At 49.2% G+C, this 20,731-nt stretch overlaps 1 protein-coding gene across 5 annotated transcripts in view; it reads left to right on the top strand.

The window, feature by feature from the left end:
* Positions 1-19,012, top strand: part of MBP (myelin basic protein) — a 138,816-nt gene extending 119,804 nt beyond the window's left edge. For 4 of the 5 annotated variants that reach the window (XM_063077534.1, XM_063077533.1, XM_063077536.1 and 1 more), the window contains 5 exons: positions 1,627-1,731; positions 2,887-2,922; positions 4,034-4,060; positions 7,719-7,838; positions 17,464-19,012. In XM_063077534.1, coding sequence (XP_062933604.1) covers positions 1,627-1,731; positions 2,887-2,922; positions 4,034-4,060; positions 7,719-7,838; positions 17,464-17,508 — 333 coding nt within the window. In that variant the 3' untranslated portion in view covers positions 17,509-19,012. The remainder of the gene's footprint in view (positions 1-1,626; positions 1,732-2,886; positions 2,923-4,033; positions 4,061-7,718; positions 7,839-17,463) is intronic. The other variant, XM_063077535.1, reaches the window with a different exon arrangement.
* The last annotated feature ends 1,719 nt before the right edge of the window (positions 19,013-20,731 follow it).

Below are 20,731 nucleotides of genomic sequence, written 5' to 3'. Positions count from 1 at the left end.
GAGGTAGGGCAGGGAGGACAGAGGATTTAGAGCTTCACCTTGAAGGTGAGCAGGGCATGGAACATCACAGGGAAGCAGGTGAGCTTTTTTTTAATGTCAGTGAAAAATGATGAATGCAAGAAATAGTTCAAAGAAGATTTGTTAACTGCAGAACAGGGAAAGTAGCACGAGGAAAGAGGAAAGGGGACAGCATGGTTTCAGACCTGACAGTTGGGTGTGTGAAGAGCACAGCTGTGACCTGTCATAAATATAAGCAGCAACTAAGTGCCCGGGTGTGCGGAGCACTTTGCAGATATTGTCCCTGCAGCTCTGCCGTGCACTTACCACCTGTTGAATTCCAACCATTCAGTGCATTGTCATAAATTCCAGAGAAGCACACTGTAGACTTTGTGGTGGCAAACTGTCTTTTGAATGAGGAGTCTTCCCAAATAACGTGCACTAAGCTGAGACGACGACAGCAAACTCTCCTGCTGATTTCAGCACATGGAACTGATTTGCTTTAGCAGAATTCCCTTCAGACTGCCGGGCTGGAGCTCCTCTGAGCTTCTCCGACCTGCAGAGCATTTCCTGCTTTAATTTGCTCCTGCCCCAGAGGCTCAGGTTCTTCCCATGCACAATATTTACATCCAAGAGGGTGCTGGGAACAGCAGTGAGGGAGAGAGAAACCGACAGAGTCAATTTTGCAAGCTCTCCTGAGGTCCCTTCCCGCTGCTTTTCTAAATGTCGTGTTGTGGAGCCTCTTATTAAGTACTGCTGCAAGTGAACCTCCTCCCCCACGGAAACTCGGCTGGCTGTGACCGTCTTTGTGCTGCTAGCCCTCGTTGCGTGGTGTGTGTTTGCTGCCATAGGCCTTTTGCAGTTGAGAGCCGAGGAGGGAATGCTGGAAGCCTGAAGAACAACCCCTTCCCTCTCCTCTCGGAGTCTGTCCTCTTTCCTTCAAGATGAACCACTCTAGCAACACCTGTTGTCTGGTGCCTTCTATGCAATATTTACTGACCTAGAATGTTCTGGTTCTGCTGATGAGGAATCGGCCCTGCCCGCACACCCAGCAGCTCTTCCCACCCTTCTGACTCAGGACATGGAAGTGATCGCCCCACACAGAGCAGACCCCGGGACCACTGTGGCCTGAGACTTCTGTGTTGAGAAACAGTCTGGCTCACGTTAAGCAGCCACTTCAGAGCTAGTGAACTGATCTGTCCTTTGCTATCGTGGGTTGTTTTGTGTGTAATTCCTGAGCATTTTCCTTTATCAAACCAGAAGCCTGGGGGTAAAAATTATTTTTCTCTCAGTGCTTTGCTTAACCTGCCTGTCTCAGATGGAACTGCTCTTAAATTACCTTCAGTTCCATTTACACAACTGCAGGAGAACCAGATGCTGACTCAGTGGTGGAAATAGCTACCCCACAAGTTGCAGTTATACAACTAAATATGCTGGTGCCAGTTCCGACACCTGTCTCAGGTCCTATACCTGTCTTATGGCACGCCAGTGGCTTCCTAGCATTACTCAAAAAAAAACAAAAAAAAACAAAACACCCAGATCCACAGAGTAGAGATCCAGCTTCCCCACAGAGGATGAGGCTCAGGGCGGAGGCCTTGTCCTGAGCTGCTGCACCTCTCTCTCTTCCAGGACTCACACCACGCAGCAAGAACTACCCACTATGGCTCCCTGCCCCAGAAGCAGCATGGCCGGCCCCAAGACGAAAACCCTGTAGTCCACTTCTTCAAGAACATTGTGAGTGATGGTCTGCAGGGGAAGTTGAAATTGTAAGAGCACTGGGGGTCGCTGGTCTTAAGCCCCATGGGAGATGATACATCCATGGATGACACTGTGATCCTCTGCAGGGTGAGGCTGGCCATGGGAACTCATCCCCATGCCTGATCCCAAATTACAGGCCGGTGCTTGCAAAGAGCATCTGTCACTTCCTGAACTGAGTGTCCAACAAAGAGTTCGCTTCTTCTGCAGCCAGGTGACCTGTGAGACAGAGGATTTAAAAGCACAGGCTTTGCAAAACTGCAGACAGTAGAAAGATCAGGGGTTGCCAAGGGTCAGGGGAGGGAGGGATGAACAGGCAGAGCTCAGGGCACTTTTAGGGCAGGGATACCACAAAGTTGAACACAGGACTTACATTTGCCTAAACCACAGAATGCACAGCACAGAGAGTGAACGCTTATGTAAACTATGGATTTTAGTTAATAATAATAACGATGTATCCATATTTGTTCATCAGGTGACACCAATGAACTGCACTAATGCAAGATGTTAATAATAGGGGAAACTGTGCAGGGTATATAGGAACTCTGTAATTTCTGCACATGAACCTAAAACTGCTCTGTGAAACTGTTTAAAACAAGAACAAAGTTTTATCTAATTATGAGATTTCAGTGCAGCACAGATTCAAGCTAGTATTTTGCGTGTTGATGAGTGAGTTTTAGGAGCCACAGACCCAAAAGCATCCCCTTTGAGGCTGTGTCAGCACACTTTATTGCCAACCCCTGAAGGGCCACAGGTGAAGTGACGGTCACCGTCTCCATCAATGTGCTACAGGAGTGTTACAGGAACCCCTGCCAAGATGAGCCAGCTGCCTGGTGGCAGAGCCTTGGGCACGTTTTCCATTCTCTCAAACGTGTTTTTGAGTGTTCTGGAAGATCCGTATAGTCCGGAATATTTCCAGATTCTCAGGTCCTGTATTCCTCATTTAACTAGGTCAGAAATGGGTAAGCCGGGTGGAAAGTGGGTGGCTTCCTATACCCAGTAGATGCTAGCCACCCTCAGTGGATGTGAGCCAGTCAGGAACTAGAGGTGATAACATGAGACCCTCAGAAAGAGTCAGGGCTGCTTTGAAGGAGGGTGACAACCGCAACCCACCCTTCCCCATGTGTCTTTCAGGTGACGCCTCGCACACCACCTCCATCGCAAGGAAAGGTAAGACCTGTGGATGTTTTCATTAATCCCTACTTTAATTATAGACCTTCTCCGAAATCCTGAAATGTACCAAAAAAAAAAAAAAGAGCTGGACTCAAGAGCTACCCGAATTCATCCCCGTGTGGCTCCAAGTGGAGCAGGGAGGGCAGACCAGTGGCGTTTCCCTCCCGCACCCGTGCAGACAGTGCTGGGTGCCGCAGTCCTCCCCTTACCCCCGCCCTGCGGTCCTCCCCCAACCCCCTCTCTGGGGTCCTTCCCCACCTCCGCCCCGCGATCCTCCCCTGACCTCCCACCCTGCGATCCTCCCCCACCTTCACCCCGCGGTCCTCCCCCGGCTCTCCCGCCCACCCCGCGGTCCTCCCCCACCTTCACCCTGCAGTCCTCCCCCGGCCCTCCCCCCCGCCCCTCGATCCTCCCGCCCACCCCGCGGTCCTCCCCCACCTTCCCCCCCACGATCCTCCCCCACCTTCGCCCCGTGGTCCTCCCCAACCTTCCCCCCACGGTCCTCCCCCACCTTCACCCCACGGTCCTCCCCCCCCCCGCCCCGCGGTCCTCCCCCACCTTCACCCTGCAGTCCTCCCCCGGCCCTCCCCCCCGCCCCTCGGTCCTCCCCCCTGCCCCGCGGTCCTCCCCCCCGCCCCGCGGTCCTCCCCCACCTTCGCCCCGCGGTCCTCCCCCACCTTCACCCCACTGTCCTCCCCCAACTTCCCCCCACGATCCTCCCCCACCTTCGCCCCGCGGTCCTCCCCCACCTTCCCCCCACGGTCCTCCCCCCCCCGCCCCGCGGTCCTCCCCCACCTTCCCCCCACGGTCCTCCCCCCCCCCACCCCGCGGTCCTCCCCCACCTTCACCCCACGGTCCTCCCCCGGCCCTCCCGCCCGCCCCGCGGTCCTCCCCCACCTTCCCCCCACGGTCCTCCCCCACCTTCACCCCACGGTCCTCCCCCACCTTCACCCCACGATCCTCCCCCGGCCCTCCCGCCCCGCGGTCCTCCCGGGAAGCTCCAGGTAGCCGCTGCCAGCCGTGGGATGTGCCCGGTGCTGTGTTGTTGGGTTGCGTTCGTGTTCTTTCCTCACTGGTCACCGTGTCATTCTTTCTCTTTCTCACACAGGGGAGAGGACTGAGCAGATTTAGCTGGGTAGGTGACAAGCGCGTCTCCATTCGGCTTCCTCTTCCTTTCTCGTCCTCGCAGCCGCTTGACTTCCACGCTCTGCTCTGTTTCAGTCGCTTAACGGTCCCGCCTTTTCTTGCCTGTCGAGGCTGGTTTGCCCACAGCTGTAAACGGGCTGCTTTCTCTCCTGGAGGGAAAACAGAGCTGGGCTCCCCTCGCTCCGGGTCACCCTCTCCTGCTTCCACGCCCTGGCGACCCGGGCACTGCGGGCGGGACACCTTTCCTCCCAAAGCGTTCCTGGCAGACGCTGTTGGTCTCCTTCCCAGGGAAGAGCCCACACCATGTCTGACAAAATTTCTAATGTCTTTCCAGTACAACTGACATGAAAAACAAGTCCCAGAAGTCTGAATGTGGAGCTGAGCTAATTGACCCATGTAGATAATCTCAGGTGCTGAAATTTTGCTGAGGAAAAACGCTACTGCTAATGAAAAGAAAAAGATGTTAAATTCAGTTACTCAATTTATAGCTATCCTGTTCATCAAAAAGATTTCGGTTTTGTTATAAATTGAGTAACTGAATTTAACATCTTTTTCTTTGTGTTCACTAAAACTTAGATATCAAGCCATCCAGGAAAACCTCCTTAGGAAATTTAGGATTTTTAACACAGAGAGCAAAGTTTCGATGAAGGTCTAAAGTGGCTAATTTGTTCACTGTCTAGAGCATGCATGTGAGCCAGTTTAGAAAGCCTGCAGTTGAGCCTAACCAAGCCTACTGACTCCGGTTACTAGCAAATATCAGATATGGTTCTTATTTCATAAAAATTATAATTTTCAACATAAAATGGAGGAATACTCACCAACCTATCGGCCAGGGATTGCGTCTGTCTCAGGAACTGCAATGTCTTCGGGCTGTAGAACAGAGCCTGCCCGTGCGTGCTGCTGGATTAATAAGCATCATATAAATGAATGAGGGACTTTAAAAAAACAAAACAAAACAGAAAGTGGGAGGGACAGAAAGAAGGAAGAGGGAGAGAGAGAGGAATCACTTGAGAGAGACATAGAGGAAAGATCCATAAAGTTCCTGGGTCACTCCAACACATTATTACATTGAATTACGAACTAAGATACTTGCTGGAACGTTTTATGTACATATGGGGCCTGCTTTTTCTGAACTAATGAATTTGCAAAAAGATGACAATAATGAAGGAAAATTACAAAGACTAGTGCTCACAGCTAATTAATTTTTGATTTTCTCTGCCAGCAGGAGACAAAGATGATATTAAAGAATAAAACATCTTTTTGACCCAGAGATCTTATTTTAGCTACTCCTTCATCTGCCTCTTCATTTTCTAGGAGTGGATTCTGACTTTATGCAAAATCATCACTGAATGTGGAGGGATGAGACACTTTCAAACCCAGCTCACAAGAAAGATCTCCGCATTCCTTTCTGCGTTTCTCCATGTTTGATACTACTAATGTTTGTTGATTTCTTTTTTTTCCAAAGCAAAATCCTTCTCTGTATTTTGTTGGCTTGTCTGTCTGTTTTCCAGAACTACAGGACTGTCTCTTCAGAGTGTCAGGATGTACCACTTTCTTTTTCTAAACTATGTCGTATGTTTCCTGGTAAATTCTAGATTGTCCAAAGATAAAAGTGACCAAGAATTTGGAAGGAGGAAAAGTCAAGCAGATTGTTAATCTGCAAGTCAATCCCTGAATTTAGTTCTCAGAAGCTTTTTATCTTAGGAGAAAGCCAATAGAGTAAGACAGATGACCTAGCACTCGCACAGGCAGTTTCATGACCGTCTGTCTGTCTGGCACAGTACTCCCAAGCTGTCCTCCACTCCTCCAAGTGCCGTGGAAAGCGTGCGACCATGGAAACCTCTGGGTGCAATGGCAGCTCTCCTTTAATATGTGGTGCTTAGACCTTCTGTGCCACATATCCCCGTCCCTTTCCCCACCTGATACCCTTGCACCACAGTTTCACATAGAAGTGGCCTTCTGGGTCCTGGGTGCCCAACCTTCATTCCCAAGCACAGGCTGAGTGAGAAGGAGACTTCAGAAGTCGCTCGTGCGGTGGGAAGTGCCTGGACAGATGGCCCTGAGTCCAGGGAGATAGTGCTGGAGAGCTTGAACCTTCGGATCCCTTCTCCAAAACCTCCAGAATAAAGGGATGGGTTAAATTGTCTCTCAAGAGACTTCCTGCTCTAAACTGCTTTTATGAGATTAGGAAGGGTCGGTAGGCTGATGGGGAATCAAGCAGGACAGGGTTTGGTTTTGTTCACCAGACTCTTTAGGAGAGGACTGTGCAGAGAGTCTCCCGTATCTTTTGCGGAAAACATAAAGCAAAATCCGGACCCTGTCTTTTGAGTAGAGGTCCGTAAGGCAAACTGAACTCCTTTCCTGAAAAGCTAACAGACTGCTTAGCTCTCCATAGACATTGCACCTAAGCTTGGGAGACCCTCTACCCCAAAATATCAACACTCATCAGGTCTAAACACCCTCATCAGAGCTTCTCCTGGTCCTTTTTCATGTCTGGTGGAAGGTCTCATTTGAAAATAATTTTTATTAGAAATTAAACTGGTCCTGGGACATGAGGGCTCTTCACACTTCCGTAATCACTTGCCATTGCTACGTCCCATGAGGAAATTTCCATTCCTTTCCTGAAGTGAGAGAGGGGCTTATGGGGCAGCTGGAGGCCACGGTGCAGGGCGGCCTGCCCTTCCCTGGTGGCCACCTCCCGAAACGAAGGCATGTGCGGAAATGCAGGGCTTTCAGGCTCTGCTTTGGAGCTGATCTCTACTAACTCATCGTATTCGCACATGACCCAGTAAGGAAGGGACCATCATTATCCCCATTTTATCAACGAGGAATCTGAAGGTCAGAGAGATTCTGACACTTGCCCGTGGTCACACAGCTAGGGAGTGGGGGAGCTGAGATTCCACCCAGTTGTCACAAGGACATGACTGCCCCTCATGCACAGCTGCAGGGCCTTGCCCCCGGGCTACTCCCTGCCTCTGTCGGCAGCCCAGGGTGCCTGGTAAGGACCTGGTCCGCGTTTAAGCCACGGCAAAGGGAAGTGGATGCCTGGTCACTCTTAGGAGAGGTTTCTCTAGATCAGAGAATTAAAAATCTTGTCTTTACCCTTTAGAAAATGTGTGAGCCTTGAAATTTCACTAAGTCCAGAGACTCTTGGTCCTCCAGGTCCTAATGACAGCAGAGCAGATGTGAACAGAATCCAGTCTGGGCCAAATAACCAGAGAGGAATCCCGGGAGTCGGAGCACCACATTCTCCTGGCCCCGGGACCCCTGGGGCCTCTGGGCCCCTTCCTCCCCAGTGCAGGCAGAGGGCTCTTTACTGCAGTTGCCTGGTGTTTGCTCATCTTCTCTTGAAAACCCCGCAGTGGGAAAAAGGTAAGCAGCTGTCCCACAATTTCCAGCTTAAGACAAGTGCACTTGGGCCACAGATCATACAACAAAGCCTCGGCCCCAGCCAGACCCTTCTCTGTTTTTGGGCGACACCCTGATAGTCTCAGAGAAAGGCGCCTTCTGCACCCTCCTGCTCTTAACTCAGTACGGGCCTTTGCTCCTGAGAGCCACCAAGGCCGCTTGGTGGTGTGGGTCCTTCCTGGTGACCCTGGTGGCAGCTGGAGTGTGGGGGCTGAGAGCTCTCTGGTCTTTTCTTGCAGGGGGCTGAAGGGCAGAAGCCAGGATTTGGCTATGGAGCCAGAGCTTCCGACTATAAATCGTCTCACAAGGGACTGAAGGGGATCGATGCCCAGGGCACACTTTCCAAAATCTTTAAACTGGTAACGTAACCTCCTGAAGGTGGGCAACATGCGGAAATGTGCTGGGGGGGTGGGGCCTCCACTGCTGGGGACCTGCAGCCCTCAGGCCTTACTTGGGGATTTGGCAGTGTGGAGGTCTCAGGCCAAATCATGCCCCAGAACAGATACTGGGGGCTGGAAAGTGCCTCAGTCAAAGAAAAATGTATTCCGATCCCCCAGCTCAGACCAGCCAGAGCATCAGGCCAACCCCCTCCCCCACCGCAGCTACCATGCACCAGGCTGCTCTCAGGATCCCCACGCTGGGCAGTGCTGATCTACCTCCTGTGCAGCTTCTCTCAAAGCTCATATACAGCAGCAGGTGTTTTCCTCAAGGGCTGCTGCTGAACCCAGTGGTCCAAGCACCCTGGGAACTGGAAGTCGGGGGGTGGGGGGTGGGGTGGCACTGACTCTGATTCCCAGTTGGGCCCAGCTGGACCCAAGGTTACCATTGAGCCAGGAGGTGGGGAGCCCCCTGGAAACCGCAGGAAGGATGCTGGAGCCACGCAGACCAGGCTGGTGCAGGTCGATGTCTGTTAGCTCCGTGGCCCCCAGCCCCAGCCTCTGTGAGACTCGGTTTCCTCATCTATAAAATGGGATAATGCACAACGACAGCATGAAAGTAAAAGGTGGTGATGAATCCAACAGGGACATCAGCTTGGGGCTCGGGTCACTCAAGTAAGCAGGAGCTGTTATTAGCGCTGCTGGTGATGTAAACCGTGTGCAGAAAGCCCCTCACTCTTAGAAGGCTGCTCGGATTGGGCAGAGGGAGCAGGTACACCCTCAGGCCCCGACCGTGCAGTGGCGTGTTAGGCTTCCCTCTGGGAGCCCACACCACCTGGGGTCTTTCAGCAGAAGTGGGGCAGACACCATGGCCCAGCTCTACTCTGAGCTGAATCCCAAGCTCTCCCTGAGGAAGTCCACCCTCGGGCCAACCACAGAGCCCCATGCCACGGAGGGGACACTGTGTGGGCAGGGACTCTGCACTCCTGGGCCCGCGGGCCATTATCCCGCATCGGGCAGGGCCACGCCTGCAACTCTGTGCAGACGGGGCAGGGGCAGTGGGGCCTAGATGGCCTGCTGAGAGTCGGGAGGCTCCATCTCTCCCCATTTCAGGGCATGGTTTACTTCTAGACCAATGCTTGAGTGTGGAGAGAGGCAGCAGTTACTGAGATTTCCAAAGAAGTCCCTCTTGGGTTTGCTGACCTGAAAGGTCACAGGCCCTGGGGGCTGGACTCCCTGAGAGCCTGGGGCAGGGACCAGCTGAAGGTCCTTGCTATTTCCAGAGGCAGAGGCCTCAAGACCAACCAAAGTGAAGGTTGCTCCTGGCTCCTGGCAGATGCAGGGCAAGCTGCCCCGAGCGGCTCCACACAGCCCAGGGAGGCTGGAGTCCAGGCTGGCCGTGTGGTCAGTGCACTGGCTGAGGCCTCCCAGGTGCTCTCGGGTCTGCAGTTCTGCCCACGGGTACTTACTGAGCATTGACTGTGTGCTGTCTGAGGTGCTGGGGACACCAGAAGCAGCACAGATGACGTCCACAGCTTTACAGAGGAGCTTGTGTTCCAGTGATGATCGTGAGGGGTGGAAAATCAGTAAAACATATTCTGTATTAGAAAAGGCAAGGAAAAGGCATAGGGAGTCACCATGTGTGGTGTGTTGCAGAGGTGGTCACAGTGCCAGGTGGGTGGCCAGGGAAGGTCTCGCTGAGCAGGGGACATTTGGTGAAGACTTGGAAGAGCTGAGGAGCCAGTCATGCATGTGTGGGGAACAGCATTCCAGGCAGGAGGAACAGAATGGGAAAAGGTCTCAGTGGGGGTAGGAGGGGGAGTGAGGGACACAGTGACCAGCTGGTGCAGGAGGAGATGAAGTCAGAAAGGCAGGGGGACTCCCCCCACCTTCCTAACAGCCTTGACTCTGAATGGGGGTCAGGGCACCGGGGGGCTTCTGGAAGAGAGTGACTGCTGTGACCTACATTTTAATGATGAAATACCAGTCACATCTCTGGCAGAAACCAGCAAAAATGGTGACTGGATTTGTAGTTCCCTGGCTGGATCCTAAAGAAGAGACCTTGGGATGTAATGGCCACACGTCGGGGCTGTGGAACGTCTCAGGACCTCCGAGCTGGGAGGGGAGCCGGGACGAGGTACAGCACCGCCGGGCACAGTGGCTGCAGGGCGTGTTCCCACGCCGCCTGGCACCTCCACGGGAGCACTGTTCATCCCTGCGGCGGAGGCAGGTATTCGTGGCCGTAAACTGTCATGGGATATACATTGTCTACACAGATGTTCCCGCTTGCTTTTCATGAGAGTAACAAGCCAGGCTGCTGTTTGCACTCAGTCTGGATCCGAATGGGAGATCTATTCCCTTGCTTGATAACGGCGCTGACAGGAAACAGCAACCACAGAAATAACTACTTACAAGGTTCTCCTCAGCCAACTTCCCCAACCTGAAGAAATGCAATAAAGGAGACAGATGCCAGGAAAGGAAAGAGAGCTCCCCCGTCAGGACAGAAGCGAAACCCATGATGCCTGCAGCGGCCCCTGGACAGAAAAGCAAATCACGGGAGAGCTCGTTTTTATCTTTCATGGGTGGGAGATTAACATCCCTGGAGAATATCCCCTGCTGGTAAGGGAAACCCCATTGGACAGGTGGGTCAGGGTGTCCTCTGTGCCCAGCTCCCAGACACCGAGCTCGCACCTGGTGCTCCACTGTCCCCACTGCTGGAGTCAGGTGCTGTGAAAGGCGTTCCAGGATTCCTCCTCCACGTTGTTGTTTTACCTCATCCCTCAGCCAGGGATGGCCACATTTTCAGGAAAGAGTGAGTTTCCGTAGATTTCGTGTTTTGGATGCTCTTGGGGCGTTGATGAGAACAGGACTATCACCTTCGCTCATTCTGCTCCTGGGGACACCCGCTGGGCTCACAGAGGCAACTCAGTCTCACAGGAAACGGTTCTTTCGTAGGTGGCTGGCTTATATCCCCCGCTGAGGTCCACCCACTGAAAGGCAGGGCCCACGCTTCTGACGAGCTCAGTGCCCCATGGCTCCAAGCTCTGGGACCCATGGTTGGGCCTCAACCAGTACAAATGGCCCCTCAATGCAAACCATCGCTGACCTGTAATCTCTGCCTTATTTATGTATGTTTTCTAATTGGCTTACAAAACACCAAGGTTTTACAATTTATGGGGGAATGACTTAGTCTGTAACACACATACTCATTGATGTGCTCACCTAATCTTTAATTCAACATATTCACTGAGTCAACTGTGTGGGGTGCGCTCTGCTCGCCGTTCAGGACACACAGCGGGGACACAGTCCTCTGTCTCCTCAGTGAGCGTGAGTGCAGGATATCTGTCCAAAAGCCTAGATTCTGAGACGTTCAAGAGTTGTGAAGCATGGCCCCTGCCTTGAGGAAAGTCAGCCCTCCTCAGACAAAGTCCTAGGTATGTGAAGTGGGTGGTAATAACCGAGTTGCTAACTTACTTTATGTCAGGTAAGATGTAGGCAGGATCCATTCCTCTATGAAGGTTCGGAGGCAAACCCAAGTAAGAAAATAAATCCTATCCAAGCCCTCATGTAGCAGGACCATCATGACACATTTTGTCTCCATTCTGGAATGTGGCCACCAGACAGAGGATGAGGATCCTGGAGCAGCTGTTTCTCCCACAGAACTAAGTTCAGAACAGCAGTGTCTCTCGAGTGGTCAAGAGGGCACCTGCCTCTGGGTCGCTGTGGTGCCCGGACCCATGGCTCCAATACGTGTGGGGTGAACCCAGATATTGGCGGCTGTGACGGTTTCTGAGGCAGTTCCTGTAACGACACACCATGCTCATCTGAGAAAAACAGACTCGTCCCATTCTGCATAACTAATTCCTGCACCATCCACTCAGTGACGGTCAGCTGTGCTGAGTGATAGTCGAGAGGTGACAGGGGGATGGGGAGTTAGTGGCTCCCTGCAGGGACATGGTTCTGCTCCCTGGCAGCACATGCAGGAGCTGTAAGCAGTTACAGGACATTCACAGGGCCAGAGCCTGCCAGGACCACCCTGATGGTAGAAAAGCTCCACTCACAGCCCCACATTTATTGTGCACAATGGCGCAAGTGTATGAAGCCCACTTGTTTTCTTAAGTAGGCTCAAATCTTTCCCTGAAATTCTTTTTGTAAGCAGCTTTTCAATTTTTAAAAAATTTCTATATAGTTCAAGGGAAGCTTCAACTTATCAAATTAGGACAAACTTCAATTCATATGGCTGTAGGTAAATTTTACACAAGAAGTTCAAATGTGGCCCACTGTGGCCGTACAGCTGTGTGAGTTCACATGGACCATTCATAACAGATTAATTTTTAAAAGTTTCCCAGAGATCAGGAGGGCTGGAAGGCAGGCAGGAGGAGGGGGTGAGGACTCCAGGGCATCGAGTGGAGTCATACTTTGCACCTCTTTTCTTTCTGCTCCTTTTTGCAGTGTTGAAAATTAGTAGTGAGAGGAAAAGGCTCAGATTGGGCAGTCCCGCGTTGCTGGACTGGAACCGGGTTGAGAAAACTGCATTTCTCCCCATCAGTTGGGAACCATATTTTATTTCCAAGTGCACAAGTGCACGTGGTCCCGCCTCTAGCGCTTCTGTGCGGCTGTGCAGTGTCGGTGGAGAAGCGAATGCCGGCCTCCACGGTGGGCTCCGGTCTGCTCAGCCTACCCTGCACCGCTCGAGTCCAGCCTCATTGAGTACCCGAGCCCAGGCAGACCAGAAGCTCAGATCAGCTGATGCGAAGTGCTGAAAAGCACGACAAAGGGAAAAGCACGAGACGGACATGTCTAGGGGCCTGTTCCTATACCGGCTCCCCTCTCGCAGCTGCTGACATGGGGAAAGTCATCCTCTCTGACCTCCGGCTGCTCAGCTCTCAGGGGAGTATGACAAGAAAGCCTGCTCAGGCACTGCCTATGGGCACAAAAGAGAAAACAGATGAACGGGTTTTGCTCGTGGCCGGCGCTCAAGGAATAGAGGTGCAGTGATAGAAAGTAAGACCAAGACGCCCATCACTTTCACCTTCAAAGGCAGCGTCAGAGAGTTAAAGTGGCATCTCAAGAGGTTATCTTGCGAGGATGGGGTGCCGCCTGTACCTTGTTGGACAGAGTAGAGCAGCTCCACAACTTTACAGGAATAAAACACACTTTAAACGGGGCTCTGTGGTTAATCTCTTGGAAAGGGAGCAAAAGCTGAGGCGACTGCAGGCTTCCAGGCCACTCTAGAGGGCAGCTCTGAGCACCAGTGACATCAACATTAAGCCAGGCTCCCAAAGTGGCAGCAGGACCCTGCTCCTGACAACTCCCAGGCCTGGGAGGGGAGTTCCGCTGGATGATTCCCAAGGTAGCTTCAGAGGCTAGAATTCCATAAACATTTTCACTAGCGAAAAGAAAATTCTTTAAATGAGTTAACAACATAAAAGTTCCTTTAAAATGCTAAGTGTGTTTTTTTCTTGTAAAGTTGTTTGAGTTCCTTGTATATTCTGGATATTAATCCTTTGTCAGATGTATATTTTGCAAATATTTTCTCCCACTCTGTTGGTTGTCTTTTAACTCTGTTGTTTCTTTTGCTGTGCAGAAGCTTTTTAGTTTGATATAATCCCATTTGTTTATTTTTCCTTTGGTTGCCCATGCTTTTAGGGTCGTATTCATGAAGTCTGTGTCCAGTCCTATTTCCTGAAGTGTTTCTCCTATGTTTTCTTTAAGAAGTTTTATTGTTTCAGGGTGTATATTTAAATCCTTAATCCATTTTGAGTTGATTTTAGTATACGGTGAGAGGTATGGATCTAGTTTCATTCTCCTGCATATGGATACCAGTTATCCCAGCACCATTTGCTGAAGAGGCAGTCCCTTCCCCAGTGAATAGGCTTGGTGCCTTTGTCAAAGATCAGATGGCAGTAAGGGTGTGGGTTGATTTCTGGATTCTCTATTCTATTCCATTGATCAGTGTGTCTGTTTTTATGCCAGTACCATACTGTTTTGGTTATTATAGCTTTGTAGTATAGCTTAAAGTCAGGTAGTGTTATGCCTCCAGCTTTATTTTTTTTGCTCAGCATTGCGTTGGCTATGCGTGGTCTTTTATTATTCCATATAAATGTCTGGATAGTTTTTTCCATTTCTGAGAAAAATGTCTTTGGAATTTTGATGGGGATTGCATTGAATTTGTATATCACTTTGGGTAGTATGGACATTTTCACTATGTTGATTCTTCCAATCCAAGAGCATGGGATATCTTTCCATCTTCTTGTATCCTCTCTAATTTCTCTCAGCAGTGGTTTGTAGTTCTCATTATAGAGACTTTTCACCTCCTTGGTTAACTCCATTCCTAAGTATTTTATTTTTTTGGTGGCTATTGTAAATGGGCAGGCTTTCTTGATTTCTCTTTCTGCATGTTCACTATTGGAGAAAAGAAATGCTACTGATTTTTGTGTGTTGATTTTGTATCCTGCTATGGTGCTGAAATCATTTATCAATTCCAAGAGTTTTTTTGTAGAGCCTTTAGGCTGTTCGATATATAGGATCATGTCATCTGCAAACAGGGACAGTTTGACTTCATATTTTCCAATCTGGATGCGCTTTATTTCCTTCTCTTCTCTGATTGCTCTGGCTAGTACTTCCAACACTATGTTGAATAGGAGTGGTGAGAGTGGGCATCCTTGTCTAGTTCCTGTTCTCAAAGGAAAAGCTTTCAGCTTTTCCTCATTCAGGATGATATTGGCAGTGGGTTTGGCATATATGGCTTTAATTATGTTGAGATACTTTCCCTCTATACCTAACTTATAGAGGGTCTTTGTCATGAATGAGTGCTGAACTTTATCAAATGCTTTTTCAGCATCTATAGAGATGATCATATGGTCCTTGTGTTTGAGTTTATTAATATGGTGTATCACATTTATTGATTTGCGTATGTTGAACCAACCTTGCATCGCTGGGATGAGTCCCACTTGATCGTGATGAATAATTTTACGTATGTGTTGCTGTATTCTGTTTGCTAGTATTTTAGTGAGGATTTTTGCATCTATATTCATCAAGGATATCGGCCTGTAGTTTTCTTTTTTGGTTATATCTTTACCTGGTTTTGGTATCAGGATGATGTTTGCTTCATAGAATGAGTTTGGGAGATTTGCGCCCGTTTCAATCTTTTGGAATAATTTGTCAAGAATCGGTGTCAATTCCTCTTTGAATGTTTGGTAAAATTCTGCTGTGAATCCATCTGGTCCTGGGCTTTTCTTTGTTGGGAGCCTTCTGATAACAGCTTCAATCTCCTTTATTGTTATTGGTCTGTTCAAATTTTCTTCGTCTTCATGGTTCAGTTTTGGGAGCTTGTGTGTGTCCAGAAATTTATGCATTTCCTCCAGATTTTCAAATTTATTGGCGTATAGTTGTTTATAGTAGTCTCGAATGATTCCTTGTATTTCAGATGAATCAGTTGTAATATTGCCTTTTTCATTTCTAATTTTTGTTATTTGAGTCTTCTCTCTTCTTTTTTTTGTTAGCCATGCTAATGGTTTGTCAATTTTATTTATCTTTTTAAAAAACCAACTTTTTGATTCATTGATATTTTGAATTGTTTTTTGGGTTTCAATTTCATTCAGTTCTGCTCTGATCTTAATGATTTCTTTCCGTCTGCTAACTTTAGGTTTGGATTGTTCTTGTTTGAAAAAAACAAGCAACCCAATTAAAAAATGGGCAAAAGAGCTAAGTAGGCATTTCTCTAAGGAAGATATACAAATGGCCAACAGACATATGAAAAAATGCTCAACATCACTCAGCATCCGGGAAATGCAAATCAAAACCACACTGAGATACCGTCTAACCCCAGTTAGGATGGCTAAAATCCAAAAGACTCTGAACGATAAATGCTGGCGAGGTTGCAGAGAAAAAGGAACTCTCATACATTGTTGGTGGGACTGCAAAATGGTGCAGCCTCTACGGAAAATGGTATGGAGGTTCCTCAAACAATTGCAGATAGATCTACCATACGACCCAGCTATCCCACTGTTGGGAATATACCCAGAGGAATGGAAATCATCAAGTCGAAGGTATACCTGTTCCCCAATGTTCATTGCAGCACTCTTTACAATAGCCAAGAGTTGGAACCAGCCCAAATGTCCATCATCGTATGAGTGGATACCGAAATTGTGGTACATCTACACAATGGAATACTACTCAGCTATAAAAACGAATGAAACACTGCCATTTGCAACAACATGGATGGACCTTGAGAGAATTGTATTAAGTGAAACAAGTCAGGCACAGAAAGAAAAATACCACATGTTCTCACTTATTGGTGGGAGCTAAAAATTAATATATAATTCACACACACACACACACACACAAAAACCGGGGGGGGGGGAAGAAGATATAACAACCACAATTACTTGAAGTTGATATGACAAGCAAACAGAAAAGACATTGTTGGGGGGGGAGGGAGGAGGGAGGGAGGTTTTGGTGATGGGCAACAATAATCAGCCACAATGTATATCGACGTAATAAAATTTTAAAAAAAAATGCTAAGTGTGATACTTGGAAAAACTAAAACCCCAGGAATTCAGAACTATCATCTTGATCTGTTATTTTTAAGTACCCTTGGCTTTAGTGCCTTGGTTATTTATGTCATTGGGTAATGTGGAGAATGTAGAATCAAACCAGGCCAGCATTAGTTCAGCACCACTGCCACCTGGACAGCAGATTTCTTACACAACTTGCTTTCTGGGGGCTCACAGTCGAAAGGAAACCTTTGAGAGATCAATTTTTCATCCACAACCTAAGAGGGAATCCAGAGGAAAAAGAGGCTAAAATTTGAGTGAAACTTTGAACACAAGAGAAAAAGTGCAGCTCTCCCTTGTCCATCTAGGTGACAGACATCAGAGCAACAAACTGGTTATCTCCTTAGAAAGGCAATTCCACGCCTGGCCACCTGGCGCTGCTGGTCACTGCACGCACACTGGGCTCCGACTCACTCTGCAGTTCCTTTGTTTTATTATTCCAAATTGTATTTGTCCAGAACACTTGTCCATTCATGGCTGTGAGACCCTTTAAGTCAGAGTTTATAGACAGCCCCTCTGTGTGAGTGGTTCATCTTGGTGTGGCAGGTGACGTTCAGATAAGAGAAATGTCCCCCGGTGACAGATGCTGCGTTGTTTGGCCCTTCTCTGGTGCACATGGCGATGGGTGCACTCGCCAACACTAAAGCCTCTCTGAGGATGAGGTTGTCCCTGTTTCTGTTCCCACACATTTCCCTCACTTACTCTGGAGTCTGTCGCTGGAGAATAAGGTGCCCATTCAAAGTAAAGCAAGGTGGAGCTTTTCACCCACAGAGACACAATGTCTTTGTACCAGGCACCACTGTCTGTGTCCTGGGAATCTAATTTGAGTAAACTTATCTCAGAGCACTGAAAATTCAATTAGCACTTGCTAAAAGAGGTTGCGAGGAATGGAAGGAAAAGGTCAGCGCTGTGAGGCACCGTTTCTGGCCCCGCATGCAAATGAATAGGCCTCTAAAGGGTTGGAGCAGGTGGGCCCAAGAGCAGGATCGGGTGTGGGAGGCTGTGCCCTGGTGACTCTCTCCTGACTCCTCTCTCTTTTCCTTTCTTAGGGAGGAAGAGACAGCCGCTCTGGATCACCCATGGCTAGACGCTGAAGCCCACCCTGTCCCTGCAGAACCCTGTCCTCAGCTTCTTAATTTAACTGCCTTAAACTTTAATACCATTTGCATCTCAATTATCTAGTTAGAGCAAATGACCCCACAGCTAACGCCCGTGGAGTGCACGCAGTAGGTCAAGCACACAGCATCCTCCTGGCAGCTGTGGCCAACAGTGAAATGGAAAACAAAAACGGAAAATGGTTAAGACTGTCACTTGACATCTTCCCCTGAGTATCCACCCCACTGCTATCATGTCCCCAGATGCACATCGGTCTCCGTAGGTCCAAGTGCATGGATGTCCTCTACCCCTGGACTTCTCTTAGCTGTGACTGTTCACCCTCGAGCTTCCAGTGGGCACTGCCGCTAGGCACAGCGCTGCAGAGACAGAGACATGTGGGCGGGAAGGACTGTTGTGATCCAAGCTTCATTTGGTTTTCTTTTCCTGCCCCTTCTCTCATCTCCTCAAGTATACTTTATTTTTCCTAACAGGATTAGACAGTCAAGGAGTGGCTACTACGCATGGGAGCTTTTGGCATGTGAATGTGGGCCCGGGCAGCTGTGAGTCCAATGCGGGGCAGCACAGAGAGTGGGGTGCGCCCCCAGGCCGGGCTGCCCCGCACCCCCTTAGCTGAATTCGAGTGTGGCAGAGAGAGGAGAAGGCGGCGGGCGTGGGGTGAGTGGTGGCCTCACCCAGGACACGAACGGCCTTGGAAGCAGGTGCTGGAGACACTATGCATGTGGCCACTGGGTGTCCCTGTGGCTCCGCACAGGGACAGCCAGAGCCACCTCTGTGAACAACCTGTTTCCTAACCAAAGCCCACGCCAGCGGAGAGTCCAGGGAGACGGGCACATCTCAGAGCAGAGCAGCAGTTCTCTGTGGCCTCATGGTGTCACACTGGTCACTCCTCAATGCCAGCATGACCAGTGGCATGCTCGCACGGCAGCGCACATTGGCCAACACTAACCCTCGGAGAGAAGATAACTGTCTCATCTGCTTGCCTCCTACAAATGACCATCCCTAGAGAATAGATTAGGTGTGCACCCATTCCTGACCCACTGACCCACTGGACATGGGCGGCCGTGTGAAGAGTCAGAAGGAGCTCTTTGAACCACACTGTCTTCTAACCCCGCTGACACCTCCTTGAGCTCTTCCCTCCCTAACGTACTGATGCCCACCTTTTGATTTTGGCATATATTTTACAGGCCTTCCAAAGAGCCCCCACACTGGCATTGCTCCCCCTAGAATGAAGAGCATAGTGCCAAAATGTGTTTAATCCCATTCTAATTCTGAATGTTTATTGTGGGTTTAATACAATGTCTATTAATACATAGCCTCGATGATGAGAGGGTAAGAATAAAAATAAAAAGGAAAAAAATTCTGGAAACAAATCTCCACATTGTTCAACAGGAGCACTCTGCATCTTTGCAGTGATTGCTGGCTGTGTGATCTCTATCCATGGCTGGCCCCAAACAGCACGTGCTGCAGGGGGATCCACGAGAAGTACACTGCTCTTGAACATTGAAATAAAATAATAAATTTCAATGACAGTTGCGTGAGTGTGTTATTTTGTGTACTAGTTTGTAGCCCACATAAAGCGATAACCACATCTGGAGAGGTGACCTTGCCGTCATGAGCCTGCAGAACCCACTTGAGGGGTGTGTTTTCACGACATGGTTTATGCACCAATGAAAGAAAGTGGAACCAAGGAACTGTTAGGGCATTGATTCTCCAACTCACAATGAAAATAAGTTTCAATTTATCTGAAGATGAGCTTTTGAAGTGTTTACATTTTGTTATTTTCCTAGTGTAAACACCTTGTTAATGTGAAATGAGGAATCTTGGAAAAATTACTCCTTGTCACATTTTTTGCTGGCAGAGACATGGACAACAGTAAGTGATTTTTCTGCTTTTTGGTGACAATAATTTGTAATATTGGGAGTTAGAGCTTCAAATTAAACAAATTTTAGGGGGACACAATTCAGTCCATAACAGGTGTATATATATTTTTTTGTCATGCAACAACAAATACATCCTGTCCCCCATTTGGCAAGATGTTATAATTAATACCAAGATTCTTCAGTACTCTTGCCTTTTCCTGAAAAGGTACCATGAGGTGGAGTGCATTAGTACATTTTTCTATCGTGATTACTCTGTTGCCAATATTGAAATTCTAAACGGTGTGATATTATGGCAGGGCTGACCAAGCACAGTCCCATGAAGGCCGTGCAGCTTGTTAACCACCGCACTTTACTCCAGGAGACACCGGAATGACCTTCTCCAGCAGCATTTGCTCTGGCAGTAGAAGCAAGCATCTGATCAATGGAAACACGCTGGTTTCAATGGCACTCTTGTCCTCTCATCCCCTCCCAGACAGCTGCGACCTGGTCTCCACAAGGTGGGGCCAGGGCCCTTCCTCTCACAGTCTCTTCCAACCCAACTTTCCACCACCACGAAACAACACGCATGTTCATCTAGCTCCAGAAACTTACAAACTCCTGGAATCCATTAATGGGTCAAGACCCAAGAGTGTCCACAGAATAACTAATCCTTCCACTATACCCAGCACTGGCCAGGGCCTATTCAGTTCTAAGCCCAATTCCAGCATCTGATTTAACACTAATGTGAAGACTAGAGAAGATACAGAAAACGCTCTGTTAGAAGTGGCCCACCTGCCTTCCTGAGCACGCAGAATACCTAAATCATTAGGACAGTGTCTCTGCCACAGAAGTCGGGCAGCTCCCTGGTCTCCTTGGAGACTCTTTTACCTGTAACTTAGCAAATTTCAACACGACTGCAAGTGCAGTTTTAAAAACTGGGGTCCCAAGACTCTCAATAGTGAATGTGGTTTTTATAGGGGACAACTGTCCTTCCCCCCTTGAGGAGGGCAATGACCACCAGGGCCCCCTGTGTGAGGGGCCATCAGAGCAGGGAGGTGGCCCAGTTGGGAGACCAGGGACAGACGGAGGGAGGGGGCGAGGAGAAGAAGGATTACAAGGGGTAGGAAGGGGAGGGTGGTACAGACAGAGGGAGACTGTGGAAGCCTGTGGGTGCTGGCTGGAGCTGGATCACGTGTGCGAAACAGCGGTTTCATGCAGCAACAGAGAAATGAGTTAGAAACATGCACATGTGTGGGCACACGCATGTACATGCTCACACACATGCACATGCACACAAACACACACATACATACATGCATACACACACTCTCGCAGTTTTTAC

Source organism: Cynocephalus volans, chromosome 13, assembly GCF_027409185.1.
Source record: "Cynocephalus volans isolate mCynVol1 chromosome 13, mCynVol1.pri, whole genome shotgun sequence".
NCBI classification, from domain to species: domain Eukaryota; kingdom Metazoa; phylum Chordata; class Mammalia; order Dermoptera; family Cynocephalidae; genus Cynocephalus; species Cynocephalus volans.
This window is presented reverse-complemented; position numbering and strand designations above follow the sequence as displayed.